This window comes from Coniophora puteana (genome assembly GCF_000271625.1).
Source record: "Coniophora puteana RWD-64-598 SS2 unplaced genomic scaffold CONPUscaffold_1, whole genome shotgun sequence".
In the NCBI taxonomy this organism is placed as follows: domain Eukaryota; kingdom Fungi; phylum Basidiomycota; class Agaricomycetes; order Boletales; family Coniophoraceae; genus Coniophora; species Coniophora puteana.
The window spans coordinates 588,491-607,951 of NW_006913053.1; the positions used below are offsets into that span (position 1 = coordinate 588,491).

Here is a 19,461-nt window from a genome sequence, read left to right on the forward strand (position 1 = left end):
CATGAGGCACACGTGCCAGTGGCACGCATAGTACTGCCCTTCCGGCTCCTAACAACACCTAACCCAGCTACAGGGGTCCAGGTTCATGTTACTACAATTGTAAGGACAGGGACTATTCCAGTAACGCCCCCTTAGGCTAGCACAACCGGGGCACAGGTAGTGACGAGAGTGACAATCAAGCCCTTCGGAACGGATAAACTCAAAAGCTCATCAACAACAACCAGTGTGTACCAATCTCGGGTCAAGGGCTGAATGTCACAGCGCTAGCCCATAGTACACGTGTGAAGATATGTCAAGGAGAGAAAAGATCGTTAGGCTCTGATTGCTTCAAAGAGGGTGACCGCGACGCATGCCATGGCCACGGCCCGCGGGTGACGGCGTCACCGTGCGATGAGCTAGCAACACTAGTCGATGAAGTGAACACGCACATCCGACTAGAAGAGTAATAACGCCGCGCCCCCATCGCATCCCACATCGTACAAAACGGTAGAACCATGAACATGCTGGCACGCATGATATATCCATCAGAGCGCGCATGGCAGATACAGCAGGTGGAGAAGAAGGAGCGAGAAAAACCGACCGCGACCAAACTCAATATTATCTATCACTCAGCGACTACAAGCCCCGCTCGAGCGCTTCCGGTGGGCTCCTTGTCCGGGTCCAACGACTTGTCACTCCTGGAAGTGAGCATCTTATCGCAGAGCGGCCGACTACAACAGTTACAGTATACTGCCTCCTCGCGCCCCCACGCTCCCTCCTACTAAGAAAGGCTGCGCAGCTCTCCAAATCTCTTCCAGAACAAACCGGCAAACTTGCTCCCCGTTCCTGTGCACATGATGCCCATTGTAGCGTCTGTTCACGAGCCTAACCCTCATCTCGTCGTCTCGTTTCGGATCGGTGCTTCAAGATGCCATAAGATGGATGGATGGGGCCGCAGGTGCCACAGCAACAATAGCTCGCGACGAACATTGGAATTCTGATAACAATTTATGATTGAAATCAGCTGTATCAGGATGCAGGGGCGATGCGATTACGGTACTATCGTATGCTTATTTATGTATGAGAAACTTTGCGCTGGTGATGATGAGACAACGAAACCTGAATCTAAACATGCGCTAATAAGGTGCGTGTACGGGAACAAAGTTATCGTAAAAACGGACGGCGACACGGATGCGCGCCTGAATGGAAGAAAAGGCCTCGGGTTGTGAACGCCGAGCGAAGCAAAGTGTGATGAAAAAAACCATGCGCAGGAATGTACAAATGCGTGCTGAATGTGTTTGTCCTATGATGATATGGGCGTGGAGACGACTAGTGAAATGATACGTATGAAAAGAGTGCGAAAGCATGCAGACTAGTGACCAGTGACAATGAGAGATCATGCGTGGGGTAATGTACAATAGAATAGAATAATGTACCCGGTGATCAATTCGTGTAAAGAGGAAACAAAGGGAGAAGGCATTAAAAAGACATGGCGTAACAGCTCTGAAATTATCTTCCATACGACCAATTATACGGATATAGAGGCGATGATGCGTGATTAGGTGGCGTGTAGTATTGAACACCGTGCACACCGGGAGGACCGGCGTTGGCGAATGGGGCAGAGGGAATGGAAGTCATCGAAGCATCCCGCAAGGGCGGAAGGTGCAACGAACTGTCCACATCCACGGGCGAGTGATTGTACACAGGAACGGGGGGAACCTGCAGTTTACGCGACCACACCGCGTCGTAGAGATGGGGTAATGGCGCTTGCCGAAAGTTAATGTGAACCTCGTGAGGGCTTACGGAGGCGGACTGGATGTTCATGGGTATGTGAGGTGGCGGAGGCGGATATGACGTGGGCGGTGGTGCGGGCTGATAGCACCGTAATTTTGCCTTGCGACGATGCTCTTGGTCGTGGACTTTGTCCGTGGTGGTGGCCGAACCTGCAAGAGAATAATAGTACAGGTTCTATAAATGGTAGCGTGAGATTTATTAAACCGGACTTCAATGGAAAAAGTTTACCTCCGGCACGTTGAAGGGCTTGTCCACACGGTAGGCGGCAACCAGAGTTTGCGGCCTGTTGTCGCTGTGCGCAGATTGTGCGGGGTGTGCGGACCGGACAGTGTGAGGCGACGAGGACAAGGACATCTTAGCAAACGACTGCAGCGACTCGAGCGGCGAGTTAGAAGCGGGACTCGTGGCGTGGACCTTGTCGGGGATCTGAAGCGTCATGCCCGTGGGTCGTTTCAGAGGCGGTAGCTGCGAGAAAGAAGCTGACGTAGGAGAAAATGCGTCTGCCGCCGAACGCTTTGAGCCGGGCTGCGGCGCAGGAACAGGGGCAGGCACGTAAGCCGATGAAGCTGGTACAGTCGCAGGAGCCGGTGCGACGGCTGGAGTGGGGACCGCCGTGGGCATGAAGGCCTGAGTGGGCACGTAGTCCCCCATGTAGCCCCTCATCCGAGGAGATTCGTGCATAGGGGAGGTAGACCGAGCACGATACGTAGCAGGGTGCTGATGTCTGTGGCGATAGTGCCGTGCTGACGGGGTAGCGGTATTCGGGGCAGTATGCCGGTGACTCCTATGACGACGTGGACCACCACGCCACGCTTGATGCTCCTTCTCCTTCGCCATGACGAGACCCTTGAGCAAATTCATCCAAGTGTCGTACTCGCTCTTGTTTGCGTAGAGGCCAAAGCTGATCCCAAGAAGAAACTCGCGCTCCATGCGGTTGACTTCGTCGAGCGAGATGCCAGAAACGTCTGACCAAGTCTTGTTCGTGTACGTGTTACTGAGAGTCAAAGTCAGTCGCAAGGCCGGAACGTAGCATATAGTCACGTACTCGTCAAGGAACTTGTTCGCCATCATCAACGCCGCTACTGCAATCCGGAACTCGCTCCCTGGAAGTCCAGCTGTGAAATGATTCTTCTCCTTGAGGCGGAAAATATAGAGGAGCGCGAGGACGATCACCGACTGGCTGACCTGTGTCGTCTCGAGGAGCTTCTGCATGAAGTGGACGAACTGGGGCGTGACGCTGAATTGCAGAGGGGGGTTGGACTGCCGGTCAGGGGAGTATGGCGGCGAAGCGGTCTGCTGAGGCTCGGCCTTGGCGCGGTGGACGGCGGATCGCAGCGAGTTAGAGAACCACAGGTACACGATCATCTCGCAAGTCTTCTCTGCGATGAAGTGAGCCGACCGCTTGAGCGAAAAGTCAAACCAGTCGACTACTGGCGCGTTCGGATCCTGAGGGACCGCGAGTCGTGGTGCTTGCATAGGGGGGTCATTGCACGTCTCTGGTGGCGAGACGTACGCTGGCTGGCTCTGAGGAGGCCCTGACGTAGACTTTGACCAACTTGACGCGTCGTGCGTGGTTGGTGGAGTGACTAGATGAGACGCGTTAGGGGTGTCGCGCCTTGACATGGATATGAGATATATGCGCTACTTACGAAGAGGCATCTCCGAAACCTGGCGATCGAAGTGGGTTATTGGTGGCAGCGAGACTTGAGGGTGATGATTAGCGATTCGTGGCAAGGTGGTGGACATTGGAGGCGTGATGAGGGCTGAGTGTTGGTGGTGTTGCTGCTGGTGCTTGGGTGGACGCCATGTTGACCAGGACTGGAGAAGGTCGGTGGAGAGCGAGGGGAGGGTGGCGGTCATTGTGCAGGACGAGGACGGTGTTCGAGGAAGAGAGGGAGGAGTGTAGAGAGCCATGGACGTTTAGGATGATTTTGAAGTTCACCCGCAGGCGAGTCAAGTCCGGGCAGGCGAGACTTGGAGGAGGCGGACCATTATGATATTATATAAAAAAGGGATGAGGTGTTGGGGATATTCTAGAGAGGAGCCAAAATTTGTATGCGTCGTGGACGCGCATGGAATCCGCTTAGAAACAGAAACAGGGGATTGCAATTGTAAGGGCTGCTGCTAAGATTCTGTTTGCAGCGCCCCCGAGCCGCTTCGTAGGCGTTACTGCTCGCGCTCCGTCGATCTTGTCAATTTTCCGCCAGCGATCCCTTGTCAAAATTATTACTCCAATTCTATTTTGTCAAATAGCCCCCCCTCCTGAAACCGGCATCTCCGGCTCATCGGGGATTCCCCAGGGACTTTCCATAGCCTTTCCCTTATCCTCCTTCCTCCTATGGGTTATCCTGACGTTATTTCACCCCCTTTACCCACTTAGCAGCCCTCTGTGCTGTCAGTTTGTGATCGTTCCCGTGCTTGCTCCTTCTTACTTCGTCCTTTCCTTTCACGCCGAAAAGTTCTTTGCCCTTCTCCCAGACAGTCTTGAAGCTAAAATTTGTCCCATCTACGGCAGTCCCCACTGCGTCTCTATCTCCAGATTCCTGTGTTGCTGGGCAACTAACTGCGCCCTTTCGTCCGAAATTACTATATTTGGCAATCCTTTTCCAAATACGCCGCCTGCTGGATTTACCCGACATGTCACGCCTGTTATGACTCATCAGGCCAGAACGGCGTTGCAGCTCAATTGAAGCAAGCGCCGAGAGCGTCCACAGCTCGTCCTGATCCGAGGGCATACGGCGCGGCGGCACTTTGGCACAGAACACGCACGGCTTCAGCTTCCCTCTCCGACATCTTGCGATGCGACACGCTGAGAGCTCTGGGCGAAGAGCGATGCGCCGGAACGTCGCCCGTCCATGGTATCTCCTTCCACGGTTTCCACCTTGAGCCCGATCCCTGCGTCCTATCACGACGCCGGCAAGTGTAATTTGTTTTGCACACCATTTTTGCGTGGTCGGCCCGTTTCATGTTGGTCTGGTCTGGCTTCTGTCTCTGTCTGTGCGGAGCGGCGACCTTTGTCAATCAAACTCGCAGTGCCCGTCCATTTGACGCGAGCCCTGGTGACCCTTTACATTGCGAGACCAATTTCATTCAGATCGGAATATTAATGTCGACGCGTTTTTGAAGTTTCTGTCTCTCGGCGGCGCGTCATAAAATGAGTTCTTGGCCTCTTTTGGCTCTCGAATTGCCTCCCGGAAAGGCAACTCCGCCCCGTTCACCGATGCATGCTTCGGGCTCATCCTTGTGGCTTCCGTTTGCACTCGGCCCACATGCTCCGAGCCTCTACAGCGTTCAAGCCAAAAGGATCATTCATGATTCTCGGCGATCGTTTTGCCCTTATGTGGACTTTTGGAGCTTGACGTGTCTGCAGGAACGCTCGACGTCCAATCACGCTGCGGGAATGCTATCCATCGCAGAAGTGGCCCACTTCGGGCGCTTATCTAGCACCAAACCAATCATCGTTGACAAAAAAAAAATGCGTGGTTCGTGTGCAAGTTCTGTGCCTCGTCATGTTCGATGAACATCCTCCACGATCATGATACATATGGCAGCCCACTGCTCGGAGATTCCACGAACACCCGCATCTCTGGGAGATCTCCGTGCCAGCTTATTCGCTTTCGCGCAATCCACGACGGGCTGAGCCCCACGCAGCAACAAGGTCCATGGGTGTCATCAAGGGCCAAATGATATGCACCCTCCAACCGGCGCTGCACTAAGCTGCTGTAAGCCAAAGTAAGTAATCATAAGTACATCTGCATCAATGCTTGACTGGTTGACAGCTGATGAGCTTGTTGCGCTGCGGCTGAATTCGTTGCAATTTACTTACCTGCGCGTTACGTTCAGCAAGGGCGCTGCCTTTTACGGGCTCTGTCTTCCTGAGCGTGGTGCCTTCACAGACGCCCCTGCAATAACATCACTATTACTCACCGTCACGCATTCGGTGCGAACGTGTGCTCGTGAACCTGGACCACGTCTTCGGTGAAGTCATAGCCGGCACTAACGCGGGCCGTGTGCAGTTCGGTTTGCCTCACGCGCGGTTTTCTCGGAGCTGCGACTCGAACAGCGAACCTGAAATTCTCGGACAATCACACTCCAACGCCTTCAAATCCTTGCCAGCTGCCGTATGTACAGCCGACCGGAATACCTGCTCAATGCATTACAATTTAGTGCGATGCAGCCGAAGATGTCAAAGAAAGCAGTTTGACTTGGGCAGATTCGATGTGAAGAGAAGATATCGGCATCGCGGGTCTACGGGCCTATCAGAATGCGCGACTCCGACGGGTCTTTGCCTGTTTGCTTTATCCCTGCGTTGTCTAATGAAGAAGTTTGATATATGCGTTACTAAGTTCTTATTCAGTGCGCTGTATGGAAGGGAATGCTTAGGGGGGCGCTGCTTCTAGGAGGGTGTAAACGTCGCAATTCTCTGAGGAGGTGCACCATTCTATGTCTTGCCGATATTTGGTGCCGACGCGGCATGATATATTTTCCAGAAAGAGCCAGTCGTCTGAGGAAGTCCAACACAGATCCTGCTGGCGGATACAGTCATCGCGCCCCGAGAGCACAAGGTAACACACACCACTCCTTATGACACTGCGTTGAACTTTCTCCGTCGTGCGGGCGGGCCGCGGCGGCATTAGCGCTGAGTGTTTTGCTCCCGCTCGTCATATGCTCACGAGCTCTTGATCCCCTACAGTGTTAATCGGTCATAAATGACAGTTTCATCTTTCCGACCTACGCTGACGAGGCAACGAGGGTGGTATTCGCTTTCTATATGCGACTAAAACATCTTGTCGTTCTTGCAGTTGGTCCTCCGACATGGTTGTCAGCTGGATGTGAAGCCGCAGTGACGGCCTGGCACGACCATCGATCCGTCGGGTCAAATACCAGAGAGCAAGGGACGGCGGACCTATGTCACTAAAAACAGACTGAACTAGACGAGGCTAGGTGCTTACACTGGCTTTCAAGATTGAATAGGACAAGCCTCGTCACAAGGAACGCAAGGAACAACTGAACGTGTGTCGGCCCTGCACAAATGAAGCGGTCATTATGCCAGTTTACGCCCCATTTCCATTCGTTACTCTGCAACTCGCAACTAACAATCTTGGCACACTTGACAAAGTAAATGCGAAGGCGTTTTGCTCGAAGAGGCTGGCAGATCGAGCGGATCAGGTTCTTCGTCGTTCCGAACCATCTTCTAGTCTCCACGAGCGTAGCTAGTGACCTCATCGGCTCGGTAGATGCGTCACATCCGCCGACGTGTCACGATAGCCCCGCGGACCGGCGGGGCGCAGCTCCGGCTTGACGTGAGTCTGACATGACAAGCTGCCTGACAGGTTAATTGTGCCTTCGCAGGTCAATACATAATATTGAACAAATCAAACCCACCTTATTCGCAATCAGCTGCGATGACCTTAAGTGAGGCTTCTTCTCAGCCTGCCAGGCCGTCAAGTGGCGTAGCGTTGCAGAGCGTTTCCTACTTGCGCATTGACTGACAAGCTTAAGGGCAAGGATGCACCATGCATTGGGACCGAGATGCACCCCGGAAACGTCATCACGCATCAGAGCATTTTTAGCTTCAAATGTAAACCTATGTTCGAATCTAGTCGAGGTCGTACGAATTTTGGGCGTTGTGCTGAACAAAGGTCGGCCAGGCTTGGGCGCGGCAGGACGGGGAGCCGATCCACTGTGAATCTGCGTGAATGGATCGGACGGGCAGTGGCTCGGAGACGGAACTGATCCCAGGGCTTGGTATGGTTCAACTGCCTTATGACCTACTCATCTAAGTAGAGCCGCCAGTACTTGCTAGGTTCCAGGACGCAGGTTTAGACGTTCGCATACCACGATCCTCTTGTGAATGTAAACGGCATCGGCATCAGTCTCTAGGAACTAGGCTCTGGAGCACACGTCGAAGCTATGAGTAAAATAGACTACTTATCGATGGCATCCCGGCCGCTGTTCTGGCTTGTTCTGGGCACTCGTGGATGACCAGGAGTCCCGATTACCTCTTCGCTCTTTCTGTCAGTTTATGTCTCAGCTTCCATTGGTTCGGTGCATCGCATACAATATCGTAACGACCAAGTCAAAGTTTCGCATACGCTTGCCCTTATGAGGATCTATCTCCGGCTCTAACCTAGCGTATCCAGCAGGGCCCACCCGCGAGATTGTTTTCGCAGATGGACTGATGAGTCTCCCATTTACATGTGGGTCTGCCACAGTACATACCTCAGTCCGCCTGGGTTCAAGCAGGTTGTCCAACGCTGCGGGATCGATCAATACTAAAGAGGGTAGAACTTTATATTGAATGTCTGAAATAGACGCGTGCAGTTAAGATTCCAGACCAGGTCCACGCGTTCATAGCTTCTCGGAGAAAGGTTGGAGCAGGAGATGCCTTCGCTTGTTCACAAATATTTGCCCTGGATGTCCTGGGTACCGTTGGTTCACTCGGAGATCTAAATGCGACTGGCTTACTCGGTCGAGAGTTCATGAGATTACATTCAGGGGACAGAAACTTTACAGCGTATCCTTTTTTTAATCGCGCAGTCAAGCAGAGCAAACGAGCGTGAGTGTGTGAGTAGTATCAACTTCAACATGCACGGACCATAAGTGCTGCTGATGGCCAGTTGGCGCGGTCTTTGAGCGGACTCGGTAGGGACCGATGAACGCACTGAGGCTTTGGGCAACTACATCGATGCAGGAACGAGGGTAAAGAAAGTGACAAGTTCCTTAGTGGAACTTCCGAGTCCGTCGCTTACTCCTCCAGCTATACAACCATCTCATATGCAACAAGGTGGTCTTGGGAAACCTTGCAGACGTACAACAGCTTGGGGTATGTGACGCGGAAAAAATGGGGTGGTCTGACATAGAAGAACAATTCGCCAACGCCACGTAAAGAGAGGGTCACAGTTTATCCAACCGGCGCCTCGAGGCTGGGATGTTGATGGTGTGCTCATTGCATTTCGATCCACTCTGGTCGAGTCACGGTTGTGTCAGCGTTACTTCCTGGTTCTAGACCCGGCAACGCACAACGGTTGCTCCTAACTTCTCACACTGAGTGCACCGCAACCGACAATTCACTCGCCAATAGCCTAAGCATGTCACGAAGAAGAAAGGAAAGACTGACGCAAGGGTTGATTTGGAACGTACTAAGTCGATGGTATCCCTGACTAAAAGACCAGCCCAGACTGACAAATTTAATGACTTGTGTGATGCGTGTCGGAAGAAAAATCCTTGGCCGCACATCCACATATTTTTTCGTCGATGGATACAAAATCCGGCGTCGCACTGTGTCAGGATGTTCGAGGTATGAGCGGAATTTAACGTCTTGAAGTAAGAGAGTTAAATCACGCACTTATGTCTCAGTCCAGGGCAAAAGCGAGGCAACCGAAACCTGAGGAGCAATAATAACAGAGGAAGTGGAACTCGGTGGGATGTTGTGCAATTTCGCGTGAATGCACTACATCCCAGCCTCAGTCTTTAGCACAGAGAGAACACGAAAACGGTAGCGTCACAGACAATATTGAACAGCACCTAGGAGACAACAATTCCAGTATAATTTTCCATGATTTGGCTAAATAAAATGAGCGGGTGTCGCTGCATTATACAAGCGCGTATGTGGTTTTGTGGAATTAGTATTGGTAGTACTTCCTGTTGGACTCGGACGTTAATCTGCTCGACTCACCATGAAGTGAGACTAATGCTTGACTAGCACTGCATTTAAGTGCTCACACTAGCCAACAAACCTACCAAGTAACCTCAGCAAGGGCTTGCCGTATTTGGGAGTCGACTGGTGGGCAGCGAGGCCGGTGTATGTTTTGGAGGCTTTCCATCGCAACCTGTTTACTGGTCGCGAAACCATACACGTGCCAATTGGTGGATCGAAATAAGTCCGAACGGAACGGAGCGCTAAATCCTTGACCTGAAGTGGGCGTCCTTTGCCTGCCATATTGATGAAGCCCAAGACCATCCCAGGACCACAGTGTTACTTTCGAACGCTTCAATTGAAGTCCGTTAAATTCAATGGTAATGATATTCACCCTTTCTGAGGCAATCACCATGCGTTCGCCGCGTTCTAAATGATTCGCCATGCTTCAGACCGGAATACAGGACAACGGATATTGATACAACCCATAGCAGAGGTATGACAAGTGCTCACGCATCTAAGAAATATAAAACAGCTTGCTCATGTCATCCTCATCCCGCCTTAGGTACTCCTGCTCGACTAGCCCTTCGATGCGCTGCTTGATAGTAGGCACATCGGGGACAAAGTGGTTCTTGACAGCATCGATGGTCTGCGTCTTGAGCTGTTCGAATTGCAGCTCCTTCTTCGCCTTCATGATACGCACAATCGCTGCATCGATGGAGAGCTTTCGGTCGCCTTCGACGTTGGATTGTGTGCGCTTCGACTCCTCCGCCTACGACATGACATCAGTTAAGAGTGCTCCGACTAGCAAGGTGGAAACGACGCACGGTTTCCTTGGCTTGGATCGAGTTAATGTGCACACGCGAACGAGGGTCCTCGAAGTCCGCGTTGAAGGAGAACATGTCGTCATCGTTCACTTCCCGTCCTGCGGGATTCTTCTTGAGCACCCTCTTGGTTCCGCATGCAAGACTCTGCAGGGTGCGTCGTAGCTCCATATCGTCTAAGATGTGGTCCATGAGTCAACGAGGCAAATGGAAACAGGGTGCGATGACGAAACATACCAAGCCTCGTCTGCTCCTTGATCGTCTTGAACCCAAGTTCATCCTCATCGTTGAACAAGAGTAAGACGATGGCCTGATATAAGCTGACGCTCAAGTCCTTCGACCCTTTGCGGAAGCGTGCCTTGAGGGTCGCAGTCCCGAGCGCGTGGTCCCAATCGAGCCGGTGGTTCTGGTGCTTGGACTTGTAGAAGCGGTGGTACACCGATAAATCTGCTTGCATCTGCGAGTTAGACAGGGTTAGTGGCCATGGATTCATGGGTGAAATAGATACAGGAAATATGATATGGTAGAGGAGGATATAGAAAAAGACATGGAAGAATGACAACCAACGAAGCCCAAAAAAAAAGGACGCACATTCGGTGGCAAAACGATGTCGTGCTTGCGCGACGTAAACGGCCACGCGCTACGTTGAAGCACCATGACCGACAGCTGCCTGCACAGCGACTCCGAGTCCAAGTGACGATTATGGAACTCCCTGAGCGTGTCGCGTGAGATGGTCAAGTCTTGGAACATCTGGTCGCCCATGTCGAACTCAGGATCGTATCCTGAGCACATGTTAGATATGCTTACAGCCCCTAAATTAAACGTGAACAAAGACACGCACGTTCTTTCAGCTTTTTCAACATCGCCTTTTCGAAATCATCACTCGCGCTCCTCTCAAGCAACAGTCTCTTCGCCAAAGCCCGGTGGTAGAACGCCCTAAACACGTCCTTGTCGTCCGTAAACCTGTACAGTCCCAGCGCAGCATCCAGCATGTCGCTGAAGTCACTATCGGACATGCCGCGCTGGCCCTTGCGCATGAGCCTATCCAGGTGCTTCGCAATCAGCTCCGCGGGCTTGTTATGTCGCGCCTTGAAGCCCTGAGCGAATGCGTCGATCGCCGCGTACGAGAAGTCCTGAGTCGGACCGGAAGCGGACTCGGGCACAGAGGCGTCAGGAGCAAAGGAGCTGCGCATAGTCTTGTCGGAGAATTCTTTAAGGTCCAGCAGGCGCTCAACCATTTCGTCGTCACGGGCTGTGTCGGTGACGATGGCCTTGACTTTGTTCTAAAGATTGACGAATGGCTTTAGGAAAGTCGCCATAGACAGCATGTATATATGCGCGTACCTGGAGGTACCTCTTGTACTCTGCGCAAAGCTTGGGTAGCCCATCGACGTGCGCGAACAGTTGGTATGCCCTTTTTAACCTGTTGGAGTCTTTTTCATCCATGAACGGTCCGACAACTAGCATAGTATTGTGAATAGCTAGGCTAGTGAGGCATTTGAGACTAACGCACCATCTTTAGCGAGCCAGGCGAGCCTGCCCTGCAATAACGCATGATGCGTCGTACTGACCACACTCGGCTTCGTATACTCCAAGAGAACAGCGTCCGCGCGTTTCTCTTCTTCCTCCTTGCGCGTTGTGCAGTGGGTGATGAACACCTGGGCAGTGACCTTTTCTTCCTCCACCTTCCTCTTTGACTCATCTGCGAAGTACTCTTGCGTGCACTTGATGTAATACGTCTCAAATAGGTCGTGATACTGATTGTGAGAGACGAGGTGTGTGACGAGAGAGATGAAGTGCTCTCGTTGGTTGTGGGGCTCACTAGCGCAATATGGGGTCGAATCCGAACTCTCGCGATAACACGAAAAACATACCGGTTATTTCTCTCCCATATCAACCATTGTCGAATACTAATGCGCATCCTATCCATTAATCTGATATCATCACAGATGCGGCTCTTGAACATGTCAAAAGCCGTCTCGCTAACGTCCCATAAGCATGTATCAAAGGTTGAGTGACGAAAAGCCAACCGTAATCCAAGCTTGCCCGACTTAATCACATAGACACGATCCAGGTAGGTAAAGATTGATTGCAACAACGTCTTTTGACGTAACATTAGCCGTACCTCAGGCTATCTGACTATACGCGAGTACTCACAATTTGTATCTTGAACCAGTCACACCACTCCACGAATGCGCTGATCCATTCTATCCCTTCCCGCGGTTCGTTGATAAGGCTGGTCGCGATTCTCCCGATGCCCTGTTCGAGCTCCTGGCTGACTGCCGTGTACAGGCTTTCACCCCTTGCTGCAGGTCCGACTGTGGTGCAGCAAGCGGTATAGAGCTTCTCGTACGTCGCGGGCACACTTTCGCCTTTGGTGAGAATGTAACGTGTCGCACTTCTGAGTAACGCGAACAGGTTGTTGTAGTCCTTCTCGATTGACGGGTCACTGCCTGTTGGATAAAAGGTCGGTCATTCCGCCGAGATAAGGCACCGGCGAACGGGGTATCCACGCACCATTGAAGCCAATGACCTGTATGCGAACAGGACCAGTCCTATCCACACCCTTGCCTGTGATAGAAATGCGATTGCGAGACCTAGAAGCAGAACCAGAGTCAGAGTCGGCGTCCAAGCGCGGTGTCTTGCGCGGATAAGATGATGCCGACCCCGCGTCTAAATCCCGGTCGACCAATACAGTCGACCGGAGGGCTGAGAATGCATTTGAAGTCTTGGGAAGCGTGAGCAGGCTCTCCACGTCCATCTTGAGTTAAGGTGCTTGCTGCCGTCGTCGGGGGTGATGTTGCTCGTCCGTTGGTCCGTGCGCGAGACACGCGGAAGATCAGGGGTTTGGAAAGCCTTCGATGACATAAGAGCTTATCACAGCTATTCCCACAGTCTGGTCGCCTGCAATCCGCCTCCATCTCGCCTCCGGGTTCTTGCACCCAAGATTAAGCGCCGTCCGGAAAAATCGATCCTCATATCCTATTAGTTAATAGCCAATCAAGTGCAGACTATCCATCACCATTCTTGAGGCACCACCTATTTCATCACCTGGTCAATACAATCTCAAGGCAGTTTCAAAGCTCCTTGGTACTCTCCAAATGTCAACGCCAAATCTCTTGCCGAACTCTACAGGAACCTCTCGAAATAGAAGGATGCTAGGGGGGCCTTATCTCGCTTTAGAAAGGTTCGGAACTGAACTATTCTGGGAGAGACTCAGATACAGTACGTGCTAACGGAAACAAGCTCTGAAGCTCCCTATCAGGGAGTTTATGAAAGCTCAAGGGAGACATGGGCGTCATTCCTTGTCATCGCTTTGTGATGCTGCTGGGATAGCGGGCGATGCGCACCTATGCACCACAGGATACCTTCCTCTGGATGTCCTCATTTTCAGCCCGAACCGCTTCACACGCAAAACTTTTCTCCTGTTCGGGCCTCGACAAGTACTACTAGTTTTATAACTCGAGCTCCCCGTGAACCCTTGTCAACGTATCAAAGGAATGAAGTCAACAGATGACCCCGCTCTTTAGGTATCACCCTACCTATCTCTGGTTTATTAAGCGCCAAACGTTCAAACGCCGAGTTCCTATGACCATTCTATTGTTCAGTGTATGGTAATCTGCACTGCGCCCTTGATCGTCCATGTTTGGCTTAGATGCAAACTGGTTGCCTCGTGTATGAGTCCTGGCTTAGAAGACGCAGAACTTCTGGCCTATAAAGAAGCAACTTCCGACAGGACAGCCTCCATCTTCCCAGACTCGCCGCCTCCCATTGCAATTTCTGAAATATGGTCCCGGAGGACGACACCAGTTCTCTGAATTCCGAGTCTTCGGTCATCCGTCCCTCTGAAGACGACTTGGACTCCGATTCTTCTCATTCCACATCAGATGACCCCATTAAACGTAAGCTCTTGAACATTTTGAATCGCGCGCTTCAGTCTCATCACATCGATAGCGTTCAACACAGAGAATGCACTCTTTAAAACGCTTGACTGCCAAACTCAGGTCTCCTCCCTTGAATTCTCCCACGACGGCAATTTTATCGCCGCTGGCAGCAAGAAAGACGCCAGAGTTTGGGGCATTGGTTCACGGGGTGCCTTTACACCCGTCGAGATTGGCCCCTTCAACGTGGATGATGAAGGCCCCATCTACATAACCTTGTCTCATGATGACAGCCGACAATATGTCTGGATAGCGTCTGGGGGAGGAACAATTGTCCGCCGTGACTTCCACCCGCGAGTTGGGATTAGCACTCGTTCCATTCAGACTGGGCACACGATCTCATGTATCAAAGCATCACCGGATGGCCGGCTTCTTGCGGCAGGCATTCACTCAGCGGTGAAGATATTTGATGCCACTACAGGCAACGAAGTCACCACGCTACTGGCTGATGGCATCCAAGATCGCATCGCATCGCTGTCTTTCTCCGTAGACAGTGAGACGTTGACGGGTGCGTCAGCCGGAGGTATGGTAGTTGTCTGGAACATGGCAGAGTATGAAGTCGTTGCTGGACCCTTTACTCAAGCTGCGCCGCCACTTCTACTCAGTCATTCCCCGTCGGGTGGTTTCGTGTCTGCAGCGGGTTTTGAGGGTAAGATCAAGATTTGGAAGAAGCCGGAAGGAGAGGGGAAGGTACGTCAATGCGCTTCTGAATACTATACTATGAAGTTAAGCTAACTTTGTAGGGCGACGTAGTCAAAGCCGCGGCCTGGTACGCTGGTCGTAAGGAAAGACATATCGTGAGCGATTTTCCGAGATAACAATGTTTCTGGGTCGATTCTAAGTGCCGAATGACCAAAAATGCATAGGAAAATGACAAATCTGCGAGTATCTTTGCTTAAAATTTTAAGCCCTACTGATCTATGGCTCTAGTTATCACGCAACAAGGAAAATAGAGATGATGATCTCGGTAGTCTGGTAGACGTAAGTCCAATCCCCTGTCCTGAGATTGTGTATCCCATACGGAGACTGATTCTGTTACCGGAATAGTTTCCAGTCTTGACTCGAAGGCAGACTTACCGCAAGGCCGAAGTTCACCGCGAAGGCAAGTCAAAGGACATGAGTATTCGGGAGAAACGAAGCCTCATCACCTCTACCGTAAGCAAAAGTAACCAGTTTACTTTAGCTCGGCTAAGCCATTCACCATTAATGTGGTCCTACAGAAACGAATCCTCGACCGCTTGAACAGGGAGAAGAATCCGAAGTCTGAAAGCCGCCGTAATAAAGAAAAAATATCCAACAGGCTTTCCGCAATAGCTAGCGTTATAAGTAGCGCACTGCAAGCTGACGAAAATAGTAAGCCTCAAAGGCAACACGCTCCTCGTCGCCAGCCATCACTCGATATAAACAAAAGGCTAGGTCATACTTATGCTGTATGTGGATCTCTACTATCAACAATGAGCGCTTGTGACTCGTCTTCCTCAGCGCTTTGTGTTTACCGCAAGAAATAAGAACAAGACATGGGTTCAGAGGAAGAACACGCGACGTGGCTCTCTGCCTGACACAGACAATGGCAGCAGAGACCGCGTGAGCGATCCGCTCGGCGTGGACGTCGATAACAGGTCGGAACTTTCATGGGTGGAACAGCACCCTTTGAGAGACATCTTCGTGATGCATTTGTGTGGGTTACGACCAGGAAACGACCGTTATGCCTAGTCTCCATCCACATTACGTAGAGCCTGGCCATGATTTTAAATGTATTTTCGCCATGACATGGAGACGATCAAGTAAATTGCATGGAATCATCCACGCTAAAACTATCAACAAAACAGCACACAAAAAGGAGGAAAGAAGGAATGAATGCCCGATTACCAGAACAAGATATGTGTATGCATACGAGGCTATGTATAACTACTAACGAGAGGAAACCCCATCATGACCGGGCAGAGGGAGCGTGTGCCTGCAAGCTGCCGCATGGTCCTGAGGAAATAAAAATAGGCGTAGATACGGCCACAGTCAGTCCGTCATCTGTCCCCCGAGAAACAACCCGAGCCAAACATCATCTTCGTGTCAATCATCTGAATCCGCATCCGCGCTACATCGTCCATCCGTGATCCAGAGAAGTGCATCATCGTCCGTGCAGAATCCAAGCTACTCCCATCACCAGCCAGAATCAAAAACAGCAGCAACGATTATGAAGAAAAATTAAAAATGTCCATTTGCAGCCACATCCACGTCCACCGTCCGTTTTCGCGATCACATAACGGCAGCGCCAAGCGCCCAACAATCTAATACCGCTCGTTTGAGGGAGGGTACGCCCGCGCGTAGCCGGCCTTGCTGCCAGCTGAGCCATATATCTGCTGGCCGCCGACGCCGCCAACGAGGCTCGCGGGCGCACCACCATGGTAGTTGCTTGTAGTGTCCTCCTCGAACTCGCTTGCGCCCGCGAGCAGAGGGTCCTTGACCTCCCACACGGCGGCCTTGGAGCCGACGGAGAATTCAAGGTCTTCGCGCTGTATTACGAAAACACGCGCGATGAGAAACTACATTCTGAAAGACAGGGGCAATGGCTAAATATAGACGAACCGTGATACTATCCCAGTACTTGTACACCATCATCACGCTAAGCAGTACGCACAGTGTGAAGAAGAACAGCCCGTCGAGGTAGTGCTTGACGGCGTCGCAGATGGTGACGCTGAACGCGAAGAGGAGGACCTGCGCGATCACGTAGAACGCGATGCCGAAGAGAATGTCGCCGATCGGCCAGCGGTCCTCCAGCGTGCGGAAGACGAGGACGAGCTGCGAGACGACGTAGACGACAACGCAGACGATAGGCCAGATGAGGTAGATGATGAAGAGCGCTGTGGGCTTCAGGGGCGAGAAGGAGGCAAAGGTCTTGAAGGTGGCGATGGAGACGAACATGCCGATGGCGAACACGACGAGGCAGGATATCCGGAGGATCTGAGCAGAGGGGTCGTCTAGTTAATGGAGAGTTGACATAAACAGCGAAGGTGACGTACCCATAGAGAGACGGGCGTGCCGTCCTCGGCGAACTGGAAGCCCACGAAAGCGTTGATGAGGAGACAGCAATACGCCGATGCGATTAGGCCGGTATATACTGCTGCAAACCACTGCAAAATCGTCGCGTGTGAGCACGTATTACCGGCCAGGAGCAGACCTGAGTGTGAGACTCACTGGATAACTCGCGTTAGCGGTCGGGATGACGCCGGAGTCGAGGAACAGTGCAAGTAGCTCGATAAGCATGTACATCCAGAAGAACATGACAATCTCCTTCCGTCCGACAGCGGTGTACTTGCCCCGGATGTGGTAGATCATAATGGCGGTCATGATAATGGCAACGATGTGCACGAAGCTTGTTGCTACAGGACCCCACCCCACCCCACGACAACGACGTCAGCGATGCAAAGTCAGACCGAAGGGGTCAAAAAGACATAGAGTTGAGACGCACAAGGCTGGAAAATGAGTGTCGAGCCAATCTGGACGTTTCTACTATAGCACGACGGCTCGATGCCCTGTCCTGACCCGCCTAGGAGGGGGCATATGACGAGGGCAGCGGTGCCGCAGACGCCATCGAATGAACCAAAAGAGATCCCCATAGCCCCGTAATTCTCTTCGTCTGTCCTTGGCTTTCTTGAAAAATGGGAGCTGAGGTGTTGGGAATGGAGAGTTCGGAGTTGGAATGTGGGTTCTACACCTCGAAACGAATGACGATGGGTCTGAGACGAGGGGTAGGTTTCAGCCGCCGGGTGGAGTGAGGTGGATGTATACGGCGATGAAGGGCAAGATTGAGCTGGAGGGGAGGGATGGGTGGTATAGAACGTGGCCGGCGGTGAGGAGAAAGGGTCTCGCCCTCTGAGAATGGCGTCTGCTGTGATGACCGTCGGAGTGCTCGGTCGTGCGCACGTTCCCTTGTCGCGGCAAATCGAGGCACAGGTCCATGGACATGGTTTTCCCACGCCTCCCCGCTACCACTGTTGTCTTTAGACTGACCGTCAAGAAATCGATGTTGCATATGATTCCACCTTCATGAAATATTGGGTGTAGCAGTGAGATTCGATGGCAGAAAGAGAAGTGATTCCTTTGAGAATGGGCACCTGAACGAAGAGCCAGACAAATCGAGAACTCCTACTCGTCCCAACTCGAATCCAAAGACAACTAGAGGTAAGAAACTCTCCAACATCACTAAATGAGGGGATGAATGATAAGCAAATGACCTTGACCGACATTACAGATCATGACAAACATACACCGGGGAAATGGTGAGACTCCGACACTAGTAGCATGTAAAGTCCGTTTTTAGCATACAGGGAAGATCGCGGGGATATGATCATAGCAAAGAATCTGTTATCTACTCGAAGGGCCGTGTTACCATTAGCAGATACGATATGATAATAACATATGGGCACTTACATATGTCCAGAATCCATGTTCTAATCTAAGCGCCATTTTACCATCAACAGAGGCCACATGATAACAACATACAGGTACTCACAGATATTAGGAGTCGGAGGTACACACAGTTTTTATGAAGAATGGGACAGCACGTTTGATTGTCTCGTATAACAGTCAAATACTACTACAGCAACATCAAACAGTAATACAAATGACAGGGGTCCAACACGGGAGCATAGGAAAGGCATGTATACAAAGCAACAAATATATGTGCTAGAAGCAAGTACGTACCATGAACTGACCCGATAAAAACTACTTATACAAGTGCTGCAAACGGCCTGATAGCATTAGATGAAAACAGTACTGATGGTGGAATGCATGATAGGAGACGTACCATGTGCATGGTCCCGCGCGTTTGTGTGGGGCGAGTTGGACTTGTGTGCACACGCAGACGACGACGAGGACGGTGCGCCGCAGGCTGGGCACCTGCCTACTGCAATGGACATGCCTTATACTACAGGATCATCGCGCTTATGCTCGGCCTCCTCCGCATGTCGGCCGACGATGCCATCAGAGCATACAACAAGTTCATACAACATCAATTGTAAGCATCGTCCAGCCTCGTGAAGCTTAAATGCGAACTCACTCCTAGCTTAGATTAAACTCTACTGTAGTTTTACGACCACAAGTTCGCGCGGTGGCGTGGGAACTCTATTACCAAATACAGCGTGTCCCGCTTTTTAGTTCGCTGGGGGTTGGTGCAACGGGACACAAGTTCGTTGGGCAAGAAAAAAACGAGTGTTTGATGGCTCTCCTGGACATGTGTCTGCACACTAACCTAAATTTAAGTAATTCAGAAGAAAACAAAGGCGGT

At 51.6% G+C, this 19,461-nt stretch overlaps 5 protein-coding genes across 5 annotated transcripts; 1 reads left to right on the plus strand and 4 right to left on the minus strand.

Moving 5' to 3' along the window:
• Positions 1 to 1,020: 1,020 nt before the first annotated feature.
• Positions 1,021 to 3,671, minus strand: CONPUDRAFT_78596 (uncharacterized protein). The gene is made up of 4 exons (XM_007764548.1): positions 3,423 to 3,671; positions 2,819 to 3,359; positions 2,002 to 2,767; positions 1,021 to 1,947 (listed from the first exon to the last, which is right to left on the minus strand). Exons 1-4 carry the CDS (start codon positions 3,631 to 3,633, stop codon positions 1,489 to 1,491), a joined length of 1,977 nt encoding a protein of 658 aa, XP_007762738.1. The 5' UTR covers positions 3,634 to 3,671; the 3' UTR covers positions 1,021 to 1,488.
• A 456-nt stretch (positions 3,672 to 4,127) lies between these two features.
• On the minus strand, positions 4,128 to 5,761 carry CONPUDRAFT_68687 (uncharacterized protein; the record flags this gene model as incomplete). Its single annotated transcript, XM_007764455.1, has 7 exons — positions 4,128 to 4,675; positions 4,714 to 4,838; positions 4,888 to 5,055; positions 5,134 to 5,213; positions 5,296 to 5,409; positions 5,600 to 5,661; positions 5,701 to 5,761. 7 exons carry the CDS (start codon positions 5,759 to 5,761, stop codon positions 4,128 to 4,130), a joined length of 1,158 nt encoding a protein of 385 aa, XP_007762645.1.
• A 4,057-nt stretch (positions 5,762 to 9,818) lies between these two features.
• CONPUDRAFT_114196 (Cullin-4B) lies at positions 9,819 to 13,054 on the minus strand. The gene is made up of 11 exons (XM_007764825.1): positions 12,754 to 13,054; positions 12,394 to 12,689; positions 12,267 to 12,337; positions 12,111 to 12,218; positions 11,750 to 12,057; positions 11,581 to 11,696; positions 11,078 to 11,519; positions 10,828 to 11,018; positions 10,474 to 10,693; positions 10,240 to 10,412; positions 9,819 to 10,184 (listed from the first exon to the last, which is right to left on the minus strand). Exons 1-11 carry the CDS (start codon positions 12,995 to 12,997, stop codon positions 9,930 to 9,932), a joined length of 2,424 nt encoding a protein of 807 aa, XP_007763015.1. The 5' UTR covers positions 12,998 to 13,054; the 3' UTR covers positions 9,819 to 9,929.
• A 950-nt stretch (positions 13,055 to 14,004) lies between these two features.
• On the plus strand, positions 14,005 to 15,957 carry CONPUDRAFT_160933 (WD40 repeat-like protein). The gene is made up of 8 exons (XM_007764826.1): positions 14,005 to 14,138; positions 14,191 to 14,867; positions 14,921 to 14,974; positions 15,044 to 15,058; positions 15,108 to 15,158; positions 15,225 to 15,332; positions 15,398 to 15,607; positions 15,660 to 15,957. The coding sequence occupies exons 1-8, from the start codon at positions 14,024 to 14,026 to the stop codon at positions 15,888 to 15,890; spliced, it is 1,461 nt and encodes a 486-aa protein (XP_007763016.1). The 5' UTR covers positions 14,005 to 14,023; the 3' UTR covers positions 15,891 to 15,957.
• Positions 15,930 to 18,085, minus strand: CONPUDRAFT_114200 (uncharacterized protein). Its single transcript, XM_007764827.1, has 5 exons — positions 17,644 to 18,085; positions 17,370 to 17,554; positions 17,195 to 17,305; positions 16,761 to 17,135; positions 15,930 to 16,687 (listed from the first exon to the last, which is right to left on the minus strand). Exons 1-5 carry the CDS (start codon positions 17,789 to 17,791, stop codon positions 16,463 to 16,465), a joined length of 1,044 nt encoding a protein of 347 aa, XP_007763017.1. The 5' UTR covers positions 17,792 to 18,085; the 3' UTR covers positions 15,930 to 16,462.
• Positions 18,086 to 19,461: the final 1,376 nt, after the last annotated feature.